This window comes from Pogoniulus pusillus, chromosome 20 (genome assembly GCF_015220805.1).
Source record: "Pogoniulus pusillus isolate bPogPus1 chromosome 20, bPogPus1.pri, whole genome shotgun sequence".
Taxonomy (NCBI): Eukaryota; Metazoa; Chordata; class Aves; order Piciformes; family Lybiidae; genus Pogoniulus; species Pogoniulus pusillus.
The window spans coordinates 6,338,678-6,351,765 of record NC_087283.1 but is presented as its reverse complement, the minus strand read 5'-3'; the positions used below and the strand labels follow the sequence as shown (position 1 = coordinate 6,351,765).

Below are 13,088 nucleotides of genomic sequence, written 5' to 3'. Positions count from 1 at the left end.
TGGCATGCTACGGGAACCACTGCCCACCTCGCTGGTGCATATCACTAACAACAGTTTCATGGTCCTTGATGGATCTTGCCTCTGGTCACACAGCCTCATCTAGCATGGCCATCTTAAATATTACAGTAAAGAGCAGCAGAGTGCAGGCAGTGGGGAAGAGCTGTGATGCAATGGCTTCTGGATGAGGACAGACATATTTTCACTAGCACTGTTGTCTGATACCTTTTGTCTCATTTTGAAACAACCGTTATCCTGGGGGGGGAAGACAAAGAAGTACGACAGACAAGATGAACATGTGACTTACAGTGAGGGCTGGGGCAGACAATGCAGGCTGTGACACTCACTATGTACTGTTTAGGGCAGGGGGGGATATTCACAGCAGTTTTATAATCCTCTAATACATTATGTGTAGTGTGATGCACTCAACACTAACTTTATCAGAAGAAATAAATGCAAGGACAAAAGTTTGCAAGACAAAAGATATTTAAAGCAACACCTAGATGCCCTTTGCTTCTTCAGGCTCATGTAGCTCTTCTGACACCCAGAATCCTCCTAAAATCCATAATGTGGAACTGGGCCCTGTGACAGCAGCTTGACACAGCACTTGGCATATGTCAATTCCCAGAGTTCAGTTTTCACACCCAATGCATCATACAAGGAGGGTAATTACACTCCTAGGAAAGACTACCAATCTTGTCCTGTCTTCACAGGAGATCTCTCGTAAACAGATTTTTCTGCAGCTAGGAACCTAACCAAGAGACTAATTTTGGTGCAGCTCTACATTATTACAGCTATAGATGAGAAGCTGTAGTTTGGTGAAACTTGTGGTCATCATGACCTCTAAGTCCCAAATTGCAAAGATTTAGTCATAAGGTCACTCCTGGAATAATGGAGAGGAGCAATCTGCCAGGGCAAAACCAATAATCCCTCTTGGCCAGCCGTTCAGCATTCCTGAGAAGCAACATACTCCAGCAATTGTATTTACTCCTCTTCAGAGCTGAGACCTAAGTACACAATAAGAAGTTGGCCTGTTTATTCAGCTGTTTTTGACACCCCTCTATCTTCAGACCTAATATTAGTTTGCATAGGATAGCATCCAAGTCTAGAGGGGAAAATTTAGAGCTGGTCCTGACATAGCTGAAGGAAGACAGAAAATAAACATATAGTTTCTACTCAAATTTCACTGCTAAGCTATTAATTGGCTTGAGTTTTGTCTCCCTAAAGAAGCCTGTTTTGGCAATGTAGGAGGTATCTATGGGTATACAGACCAAGCAGGCATATGGCTGCAGAGCAGCAGCTCCCATGCAGGCTGGCATCTATCTCGGCACGCTGCCGAGAGCCTCTTCAGGGTGGACAAAGTGCTGTGCTGACACAGATATGCAGGGCCCAGATTTAAAGTGATTCATGTTAAGCCAATGCAGAGCACAGACAGTGATCAGCTGCTCCTGCTGCAGATGTAACCTATGAGAGGAACCTGCCCCAATATTCTCCAGAAAGAATGAGGTATTTTCCGAAGGCAAAGGCAGGGGAAGCTTAAAATAACCTAACCATTCTACCTGTTACAGATCTTAAAACATCACCATTAAAAGAGGTAAGAAAAAAATTCTGCTAACATCTTGTCTGGTTTTCACCTTTTCATTTCTACTTCCCCAAGTGAGATCAATGCCTTTCTCCTGCTACTTCTAGCAAACTGAAATCTCAGAAACAGGTAACAAGGCCAAGATTTTTCAAGTTACTTCTGGTAACAGATGGTCTGAGACTGTCAAAACCATGCAAGGAAATGGGAGAGTCAACGAACTTCATGTGTTCATGAAGAAGTGGATTTACACCAAGGTTGTTTGGACTACAGACCAGGCAGTGCTATCAATCACCACACGAAGAGCAAAGGATTGTCACTGGATGACAAGCCCCAGCTGCACTTCACATTATCTTGCAAATACAAAAGAAGAATGAATCTTGGAAGTAAGCACTGACCTAACTATGAGAGAAGGCATAAGAAACTGAAAAATGCCAAGATACATTTTAAGACCACTATGTTCCACCAGAAAGCTCTAATTGTTCTTCCTGGCAGCCCAGATCCATCAGCACTACGTGGGACTCTGCATTTGGTCCCTGCAGAGTATCAAGTTGAGTCTGAAACTCTATCAGGATGCTCAGAGTCCCGTGGGGAGGAGGGTCTGGCTATCTTAAAATCTTGTTCATGGTCTCCAACAACTGATACCTGTGCAATCACTGTGAGGAGTTAAACCATCAGCCAAAAACTTGTGGGCTGCTGTTTTATCTGTCAAAGCAAGAAACTTGCTCCTCCAAAATTTGTGCGTCATCAAATCCTGAGGCTTTGAAAGGCAAAACTCACTTCGGCAGCTCAGGTTCCCATCAATGTACTCCTGACTCGTACACAAACACAAAAGTGAAAGAAGAAATCCACATTCTGCCTAACTGTATGATCACTATCTGTTGTTTAACCTCAAAACAACAGAAAATGGAAACTTCTGTGTCCTGTGAAAAATGCCTTCAGTTCTCAGCTGAAGAAAGCAAAGAAACAGCTAAGACAATTATGGCTGTGTGTGCTGTGAAACCACCAAGTAGAGGGTCAGAAGTCCAGGACTGCCACTCCAAAGAACTGCCGAGCTCTTTGAACAGCATCTTCACCATGCAGTACAGCACAAGTCTATGGCACTCTTACAGGGTATCAAAGCTTCCTCCCTCAGACCAGAAACCAGGTGATTAAAAACAAATTATAGAGATGAGTCCTTTTAACCATAACCAATGTGATTTTTCCCCCTGATCCCATAGTTTTGAAGCTATCAATTTCTTTAATGTCATTATTTAAATTCCATATAAACCCTACTCCCATATCAGCACTATTTTTAATCATTTCCATGGTGACAAAACTTTAAAGGTGCTTTACACCACGAAGGCTTTTCCACAGTTTCTCTCAACTTCATTTTTTACAGTTTCAAAGCACAGAAAAATAATGCCCCCTGAACTTTCACTATTAGATACAAATAACTTATTGTATAACTGTGCAACAGCTATTGTATGAAAAATATTTGGGACTCAAAAACAAGGTGTTCATACCCTGGACACAGTAAAGACTACAGAGCACATCATCACTCAACTTAAGGGTGACCCTATTGGGCAGTCAATCCCTTTGCAATTAGTAAGGCTGCTCATGCATGGAAGCGTCCACTTCCTGAAGGCACAGAATACAACTCTCCCTATGAGAACCATCGAAGTACTAACCCAAAACTGAAGCTCTTGAATGAGAGCCAACATTGCTTGTTTCAGCATTCAAAGCAAAATGCTTGCAAATCCCAAACGACAGCATCATTCCAGTTTCCCAATACATGGGAATCAAAACACAGCATCTGTGCAGAAAATTAATCTTAAAGGAAAGATACTGTGACTGTTGACTGCAAGGCAGGGGTGTGCTCCCCTCCACCCAGCACTTCCGAGATAGCACACAAATAACTGTGCTGTCTGGGGCTTCATGGCTCTGCTCAAAGCAGTCTCAAAGTATACCCCCCCACAATGAGCGAGAAAAAGGACAGTGTTGGTTGAGATAGGGTCAGACGGTCCACAAAGGTCCCTCCCAAGCTAAACAATACAGCAGTTAACACATTTGTGCTGTCTGTGCTAACTGATGGGTAAAACCCCCAACAAGCAGCACTTTTCATTAGGACACAGTCAAGGACTGTTTAATAGCATCAGGAGGAAAGACAAAGTACAGGCAAGCCTTTCTAGAAGATCCAGGTCAGAGGCACACACAGCTCAGCTTGAGTCATGCTTCACATCTTACTGCAGACCTAGGTCTGCTCTTTCCCTGTTGTGTCAATCCAGGACATTCTCCCAAAGGCTATCCACTGACATGCTTCATTGCTGCAACTTTTAGCTAACTACAAAACACAAGCCATGAGGATGGTGTTCAGAGGATACTACCAAGCATGCTAGAAATGTGAACATGCCATGTGGAAAGTTTCAGGTGTAAAACAGATGTAAACCTACACCTCTACTCTGTACCTTAAGACAAGACCTAAAAACCCCTGGAGAAAACTTCACTGGTGTGTCTCTTTAATTCATGTGCAACATGGTACTAAATCAATCAAGGGGATCTTTTAATGACTAATACTTCAGCTATGTGGTGTAGTAGGGCTCAACATCCCTCTATGCGCTAGTCACTGTACAAATACACAGCAAGTCCTTAGCCTAAAGATGGAAAGATAAAAAGAAGCAACAAAGTAGCTGGATACTGTCTAGGAAAATGCCATGGGTACACATATGCATGTTTGTGTGTCCCAAAATTACTAGCCAGAAGCCAAGATTAGATGCATTCATCCCCTACAGAAGTGGTTGGTTCCACTCTAGCCTAGATCCATCAAGGGCAAAGAGCTGCATGTGTTATTTTTATTGATACACTGCTATGACTTACCAGCTTCCACATACCACAGATTACATATCATGATTTCAATCCAGCCTTCCTGGTTGAAAGGAACACTTCTTACAGAGTGGGTTCGTTTGAGGATCTGGACACTTGTAAAAGTTCCTCTGTTTGTTTTCTGGACAAAGATAGTTTGGCTTAGCTGTAAGCTGAAGGAAATCAGGATTTCTAAAAATAGGCTGAGGTGACCAATAATCCTTCAGGAGTTGAGAGACACATTGACAGACAGATCAGATGAGGAATTATGAGTAACTCTTGGCAGGGGGTGGAGGGGAGTAAGGTGTGAAATGGAAAATCCAAAGGAAAAAAAAATGACTACATAAGGAACAGTCTGTCCTCACATCCATGCTTTCTCCAATGAGCACTGCACTCAACAACAAAGTCACATCTAAAAAGCTGTGTAAGCATCTTGACAGCTAGTTAGTTGGATGACACATAGAACTTCTTGGAGCTGGATCTAAAACATGGATAATTATGTGTTTGGTTTTCTTTTATTTCTGTTTATCTGTAGCATCTCTTTTATTATTCTCTGAGCTGCAGAAAGAAATTATTCTTGATTTTTATTTCAATGCCTGCCTCTAGAACAAAAATTATTCACAGGCTGCTGGCTGGCAAGTTGAATTCCCACAGCATGTTAACCTTCATAGCTACACCACATACAAGCTCTCACACAGACCTTAGCACCTTCATACAAGACCAAAGGATAACTAGCATGTGCCTGAGCCTAAAGAGCTTCCCCAAACACCTTTTGACCGGACTGAGCCATTTTCCAGGTAGCTCTGATTACGGGCAGCATCTGACTCCCAAGGCTACAGCATGACTCCGAGAAAATGACTCCGCTCCCACTAGTGCAATTTAGGAGGCAGGGGGCAATCCCTGCTGCTGAAAACTCTCAGAACAGCAGTTTGGCATCTGTATAAGGCACTCGTCCAGCTTTGTTTGGGCAAGGCAGGAGAAGCAAAAGTCTCCTGCTCCACCGACATGCAGTGCACATACAGTGGGGGCTCTGGATTCAGCTGGACTCCCTCAGTGCTCCCAGCCACATGAGTACAAACAACAGCAAGCGCATCTCTATTGAATGCTTTCCCTCCCGTAACTGCTTCAGCTATCTGCACCAGCTTGCATCTGCGTTCTGCATGCCCGCAGAAATGCTTTGACCTATTATTTGCAAGACCACTGGACAAATCTCTCATTCATCAGCACAACCACCCAATTATAATACAGCTGCAGCGACCTCTCTGCCAGCTGGTGCTTTGTGTAAATGACCCATTCCAGAAGAATACATCTCCTGGGTTTTTTTGTGGGTTCCCTCACTACCTGTTTAATCATCAAACCATACAAATTATGGAGTGAGATGAGCCTTGGCACCTGGCTCTTAAAGTCACAGGCTGTGGTGCCACTAAAGTGATAAACTTCACTAAGGTAGACCACAGAACTGCATTCCACTACTCTCCATCTAGATATGCTGCTTGTCTGCCATTCAGTTCTGTTGTGATCTCACTTAAACATGCCAAACACCCAAGTAAAGAGCACAGCATTACCAGGTGCGCTTCCTCTGAACTCTTAAGCAATGAAACCCATCACAACTGTCTCCATTTTAGCAAAGAGGAATGTGTTAGTGTAGAGTACCTGGGCAGTGACTAAACCCTGCCACTGTTCTTATGGGAAAATGCTACTTGCTATTCTTGGTGAAGGGAAGGTCCTTCAAATCAAGATAATGTTTCACTTGTTTTTCAGAAACTAACTTAATGGGGGTGGGGAGAGAAGCAAGGAAGCAAAAATAAATTCTACTCTGCCACCAGTCATATTACTCAGAGTTTCCCAAAATGAGAGGCTTGGTCAGAAGCATTGGAAAGTTTAAGAAATACTCCTTTAAAAACAACTCCCACAGAGCAAAGCTTCCTCTCCATGACCAAAAGGCATGTGAGCAAGCCAGGTCATTCTGTCCAGGGTATTTTTTTTATCATTTAATTGACGGGGTGGGTGGTGGTGGAGCCAGGTTGCATCTTTACCACTCCTTCCTGGGTTTTTTTTCAGAGTAGCCACCTCCAAACTTGATTATCTCCTCACTGCAGGAGTGAACTGGGCACAAGCCCCCAGCTTATTCTGCCCTGTCCCCAGGTAGAATTGGAAATTCCATCATCTTTCTGATTATCTTTGTCTGCACAAGTGGGAGGTAAAACAACAGCCACATGGAGATAGTGGCTCTGCATGCTGTACGCTCCTTGTTATCCTCAGGAGATGCAAAGAAAGCCAGACTGGCTAGGCACTGTGCTAATGATACTGTCAAGAGGCCAAAATAAAGTGCCACACCACAGCCCAGCCTTCTGCTATCAGCACTACTGTCCCACACTCATTTGGGCAATCAGAGTAACAGGCTGGAGACTATGCCAGTGGTCTGGAAAGGGAGATCTCCACACTTGGCTCTAACTGATAAGAGCCTGGATCCGCTCCGAATATGATTGTGCCAGGTGCTGATCGCTATACAAAGCACACCAGTACTCTAGCTTTGCCACACAACTATTTTGCAACTATCAAACACACCTACAACAAAATCAGTTTGCTGAGAGGGACTTCTTTATATTTTCACATGTGGTTGCTGTCAGCAGCCTGGAATCTTGATAAGCTACACAGCCAACCTGACTGACTTCTGACTTCACTGAAACCCCGCCAAAGACAAGTCCTGAGCTGAAAACTACTGCTTGTGTTTCCCACCACAAGACAAGAGAGGACAACCATACTGAGCATCTGGCCAAAACTTGTTTTCAGCTGAATCAAAGATCCCTACTGATTCCATCCAAAGGTCAGTGGCTAGAGCTCTCGATGAGGAATGTGCTGCTTTTGTGAGACAATGTTGTCACTGTGATCCACTTCCCCTACTTGGGGCTATCAGTCAACTGTCCACACTGAAAACAAGAAAGGACTTGAGACCTCTCAAATGCAAACTGACTTTAAATTCCAACTATCCTAAAGCCTAAACACAAATTGATGCTGCTTACAGTAAGTTTCCCAAAAAAAAGAAAAACCAACTGACCAAAACAAGCCCAAGCATCCCAAGACTCCAGAGGATATGATTAGGCTGTAGTCATTCTGCAACACCTCTCACTTTTGACTACAAAACCAAAACCATCCAATCTCTGTTCTCTTTTAAAAGTGCATTTACTGACTATTTACTTCTTTTCAATCAATCACAGGTTGATAGAGCTAGGCCATGAAATAAGTTAATTTGTTCACTTCATGAAACAAACAAGTTGGAATTGCACACATTTTCTCTTAGCTAAGGGAAATGTAAATCAGAACGACTTTATCCATTCAGGGCTCTTACAATGATGGAATAGGATGTGCTAAAAAGTACATTTAGAGTCAAATAAGGAAGACATAAGTGCAGAACTTACCTTCCACTGCAAAGAATGGAACCATTGATCCCTCAGGTAACTGTTTGCAGCCTGAAACAAACAAGAGGTAGAGAATCATTCGTTTCTACCTGTGTGTTAGATCACTCAGCCAAAACTAAGAGCATCACCCATGTCTGCCCTAAACCCAGTAAGGCTGCACTCACAAGGTTCTTAACTTTACAACCCTGGGGAACTTCATCCCCAGTCTCATCACAGTAAGGGATAATCCTTGCTCAAAGCTACCACTTTACATTCTAACCAGTTTACTTCCACAGAAACCAGTGATGCAAAGGCATTGCTGTACGTGTAACATACTAAGCCATAACCTTACAGTACATTAACCTCCTGCGAAACCCTGTCCAACCCAAAGACTGAAAAACCTGCCCTGCATTCAATCAGATTTTGGTCAGACCTTTAATAACTGTAGAACATTTGCCTCAGCTATTAATCATCATGAAGAGAGTATGAAGATGGGCTGACATTTTATGAGGAGGGGTGGGTTTTTGTGTACTCTTCATTTCCTTCCTTGTCCTGTTCCTCAGCTGTCCCCAAAGCAATTCAAGTAACATCTCGGCTCTTTCGAGTGATATTAAAACAAGAGACAAAAGCACAACACATACAGACGTGCAGATGCATGCACAGACCGTTTGCAGCAACGGCAGAGATGTTGCAATAATCACTCCCAACGATGCCTCCTTTTTGTCAGTATTAAGCACAGCTGCCAGAAACTCTCAGCACGAAGCCAGGTTCGTAGCCAATGAAGGAATAGTTCAACGCTCCCAAAGGTCAAAAGGCTCAGTATCAAAAAATATGAAAGCATCTAGAGTGACGTAAATATGCATGCCTTAACAAGGTGACAGCAGTTGGAAGTATTTGAGTGGGTAGAGATGCCCTTTGGCTTCTCTACTTCTATTGCATTGCTGCCAGTAGGCAATTTTCACTTTAAACCGCTTTACACAATCACTGATACTTCAGGACAGCCTATAAACCCCTGTCAAAAAACCTAATAAAAGAGAGGTTCTCCACCAGGTGAAAACCACAGGCTTCTTGCAAATAAATGCATCATTCAACAGACTTCACTCCCCAAGACCTTTGCAGGTAAATATTCAAAACTCACACCACAGAACTCATTTCGTTTCCTGACGCTGGTTCTGTTTACTGATAATGGCAAGAACACTGGAAGTTAAAACATTGCATGGTTACCAAAACCACCTTTAATCTCAAGGCCAGACACTGATGTCTCAGGGAGATAAACATGGGCTGATTTATCTGAACTAAATGAGGTAAAGCTCTTCTATAGATGTGTTCTAGATTATTTATTTATATATTAATGAGAATTGATTGCTCCCCCAGCAGCTCCCTGAGCAATAAAGCAAAATAAATCTACCATAAGCAATCTCAGCTGCCCACAGAGTTTATAAAACAGCAAACTTCCCATTTTATGAAGAATGCTGATGTATCAGCATATGAATTTGCTACAAATGGAAACAAAAACACTTTTTTTTTCCCCTTTCTTTTTTTCACTGCATGCAAAGAAAAAAAAAAAGTAAAAACACTGAGTGTAGATCTTCAGGAAATTTTTGTTTGCCAATATTTAATGATTTTCTTTATTTACACAGTACTTAATGTACATGTGCTTTATAACATATAAAATAAATCTTTCCATAGGTGTATTCCAGGTTGGAAGAGGTCTCCAAGATCATCCAGTCCAACCTAGCACCCAGCCCTAGCCAATCAACTAGACCATGGCACTAAGTGCCTCATCCAGGCTTTTCTTAAACACCTCCCTACCTCTAAGGGATTTAGCCACCTGAGAAGATGTGGCAATAAGTGGGATAATCCAGATTCTGTTTTTAACTCTTTGGGGCTCATTCTCTTTCCCTCCCTTACTTTCTCCGCTTAGCAGGAAGGGGTTTTGTGATGCTCTCCTCCAGCTGATACTCATTACTGGAACTCGTAAAACATTGCAGGCTTCTCTGCATCAATTTATTATCAGCCACAGGAAGAGAGCAGCAGAGCAGCTCAGGGGTGCAGAAACCCATGGCACACAGCCTCATGCAGGCTGTACAAAACCTTCCATCCCAGCATTGCACCTCCACGACATGGGCAGGCCTGCAAGTGACATCTGCCAATCCTCTGCCCTAACTCAAGGTACAGACAGAGCTGCTGGTAATTGCTAGAAATGCCACCCTCCTAAAAATATTGCCATCTCTGCTGGGTTCTGGTCCTTGCCTGACCTCTCCACACTGGCAACATCAGCTGGATTTGCACTTCAAACAAAAGCCAGGTTCTCCAAGGAGACTGCAATAAAGTATTACTGAAAAATCCAGTGGAAACATTTACTGTGGGGACTCCCTGGCAAAAATAGCGTGCTCAAACACAGGGCTGAACTTGTGACTATTGTGCTTGTCAAGGCTTCCTGCTCTGTTTGTTTTTCCTTCTCACTACACTCGATTGCCAAATGAACAAAACAACACTAGCGATAGGGGTGGAAGTGGCAGCAGTAAGGCTTTAAAGACCCATTCAAAAGAAAGGGCACCACTGGAAAGCAGGCAGTGCTGTCCTGACTGACACACCAGAGCCTTTTCCCTGGGACTCTTCCTACATTTGATGTTAAGCAGCTTGTGAAATTACACTCTAAGTTGTTTTCAATCCATTCAAAAGGTTATTCCTGTTATTTCACTATCAATAGGAGCATCCTCTTCACAATCAATCATCCACACAATACCATAATCACGCGTTGTGCTTTAGAAAGGGAAAGCAGCAGAGCAGAAGTTTAGCTCAGCTCAAGGGTGCCCTGCTATTGCTGACACTGAAGAGCTCACACTTCTTCAAAGGCTAAATTTAGCTCCCATTTCCTGGCCTAAAGAGCTTGTTATGTCCAAGCCAGCTTCAGCAACGCTTTCTTTCACAGGTGTAGGAAACACCTTCTTTCACAATTGTAGGAAAGGGGCGGGGGTGAGAAGAAGAAAAATATATGACAGTTGATTGCTGCTCATCGAGACCACAGACCACATCATTTGACAGGAGAAAACACTGATCATGACTCCCACAATGAGAGAAGATGAGGATGCCCAAATGCCAGGTGGTGAAACACATCAGTGCTCAGACCATTGTGCTTACACAACAAACACTAGGTGGGAAGCACATGCACAAAGACTTCTCAATGCGATCCAAGCTCAGATTAAGCTGTTTGCTGCTTGAAAACCAAATCCTCCTCTGAAACTCAGGTATGCACCTCCTGTTACAGTGATGCCATTTCCTCAGAGGACCTTCATCACCTCCAGCGCTGCTTGTCAAATTTCATGTGTTAATACAGGTCAGGATGGGTCAGTATTGCTATGGGAGGGCACCAGGATGATGTAAGGAAAGGTAATGGCACTCTTCCTTCTCTGAGTCATTACTGTGCAGTAATGAGCCAGAAATAGACCTTGGTGACAGCAGACAGGGGGGGATGAGAACTTCAACATGGACTTGGACTCTCTTGTGGCATTTGTCATGCCTAACACAGACTAATACATGAAGGATGCTCTGACACCACAAGCTAGCATTCTCCCACAAGCATTGTTGGAAATTAATTTCCATCTGAGGCAAACACCAGTTGTCCAAAAACTTTAGATTTTCCCACCACATAAATAGTCAGGAAATGTAATTCAGAACTACTAGGATGTTTCATTTTATAGCAAACCACAGCAATAGCATCCCACAGCATTAAAGAATCACAGAAACATTCAGGTTGAAAAAGACTCTCAGGATCACCACTAGAATCATAGAATCAGCCAGGATGGAGGAGATCTCCATGATATTCAGTCCAACCTAGCACCCACCCCTATCCAGTCATCTAGACCATGGCACTAAATGCCTCATCCAGGCTTTTCTTGAACATCTCCAGGTGACTCCACCACCTCCCTGGGCAGCCCATGCCAATGGCAAATCACCCTAAACCTTTATAACACAGCATGTGCGATTACATGTATCAAAATATACAACTGAAATCAATCAATTAGGGGCAGGGGGGAGTCAAAACTTCATTTAAACATTTCTATAGGTGTATTAATCTCATTTAGATCAAGTCTTTCACAAAAAACTGATTTCATCAAAAGCACACGTCAGAAGATACAGCACTAGGAACATGTTCTGGACTTGTTTGACTTGTTCCACTATTAGACACTTCCTGATCCTGGAGTTGGACATTCCATCAGAGCACACTGCTGCTCAGACTAGCACAGCAGAGTTGTTTTATAGAAGATCAGAAGTCCAAATTTCCCATAAATGCATGGAAGTCTCTTGGAAATAAAACTGAGGTATGCAAGGGCTAATTTCCCAGCATCTCAGTTTCCCAACACCCCAGCGACTGTGTTTTTTTGGATACTTAGATCCTCTGTCACCTATTCTAAAGAAATTCTGCTGAAGTCCATTCCTGGACAAATCCACTTTTTGCAGCTTGATTTCTTAAGTACACTAAACACAACTTTTAGTAATGTTTTGGCTTTGTGACTACGCATGACAGCTCTATAAGGGAAATCTATTTTTACACGCTCTCCAACCTAACCACATTTGATGAATTGAGACACTACCAAGGACCAAGTCATACCAAAAATATTTTCAAAGTTTGTATTTTCAATTATGTTGAAATTCCCATAGAGTTCTAATGTAATCTGAGCCTGTCTGCCCAGCCAGCCAGCAGTAAACATAACAGAAGCCGAGCTCACTCCACTTCTTTATCAGCTCCTGCGAGGTTACATAAAGACATAGATTTTTTTTTTAAGAAGAAAATAGCAAAGATGTTACTTAGTCACAAATGTTATTATTTGTCTGTTTGGTTTGCTGGGTTTTGTTTGAGGAAACAAATGGCAGGCAACTCCAGATTAAAGTCTGCACGCCCTACCAATTTCCTTTCAACTCAGCAGGGAGCTGTGGGTTCAGACTTCATCTCGTTTCCTGTTAAGCAGGCCTGTAAAGGCAGCTACCAGAAACTGCAGAATAAAGACCTAGAGTTTGGAAAGGCAGGTGTGTAACTATTTTAGTTGTTTGAACAGATATAAACATAAACATTACCACTACTAAAGAAATTCATGGAGAAAGGAAGTTATCATGAGGAAAACAAATCAAGTCATCCAACTTCACAACTGAGGTTTTTCTAATTAATTCAATTAACAGATTAGGTAAGGAAGATTTTTGCCAAGAATGAGGACCCTAAACTAGCTGTTGGGAAACCACAGCTTGTCCTCCTGCCTTCCCCAGTGTCATGC

At 42.8% G+C, this 13,088-nt stretch overlaps 1 protein-coding gene across 3 annotated transcripts in view; it reads right to left on the bottom strand.

Moving 5' to 3' along the window:
• Nucleotides 1-13,088, bottom strand: part of CMIP (c-Maf inducing protein) — a 141,097-nt gene that overhangs the window by 48,469 nt on the left and 79,540 nt on the right. For all 3 annotated transcript variants that reach the window (XM_064159990.1, XM_064159991.1, XM_064159992.1), the window contains one exon: nucleotides 7,837-7,887. In XM_064159990.1, coding sequence (XP_064016060.1) covers nucleotides 7,837-7,887 — 51 coding nt within the window. The remainder of the gene's footprint in view (nucleotides 1-7,836; nucleotides 7,888-13,088) is intronic.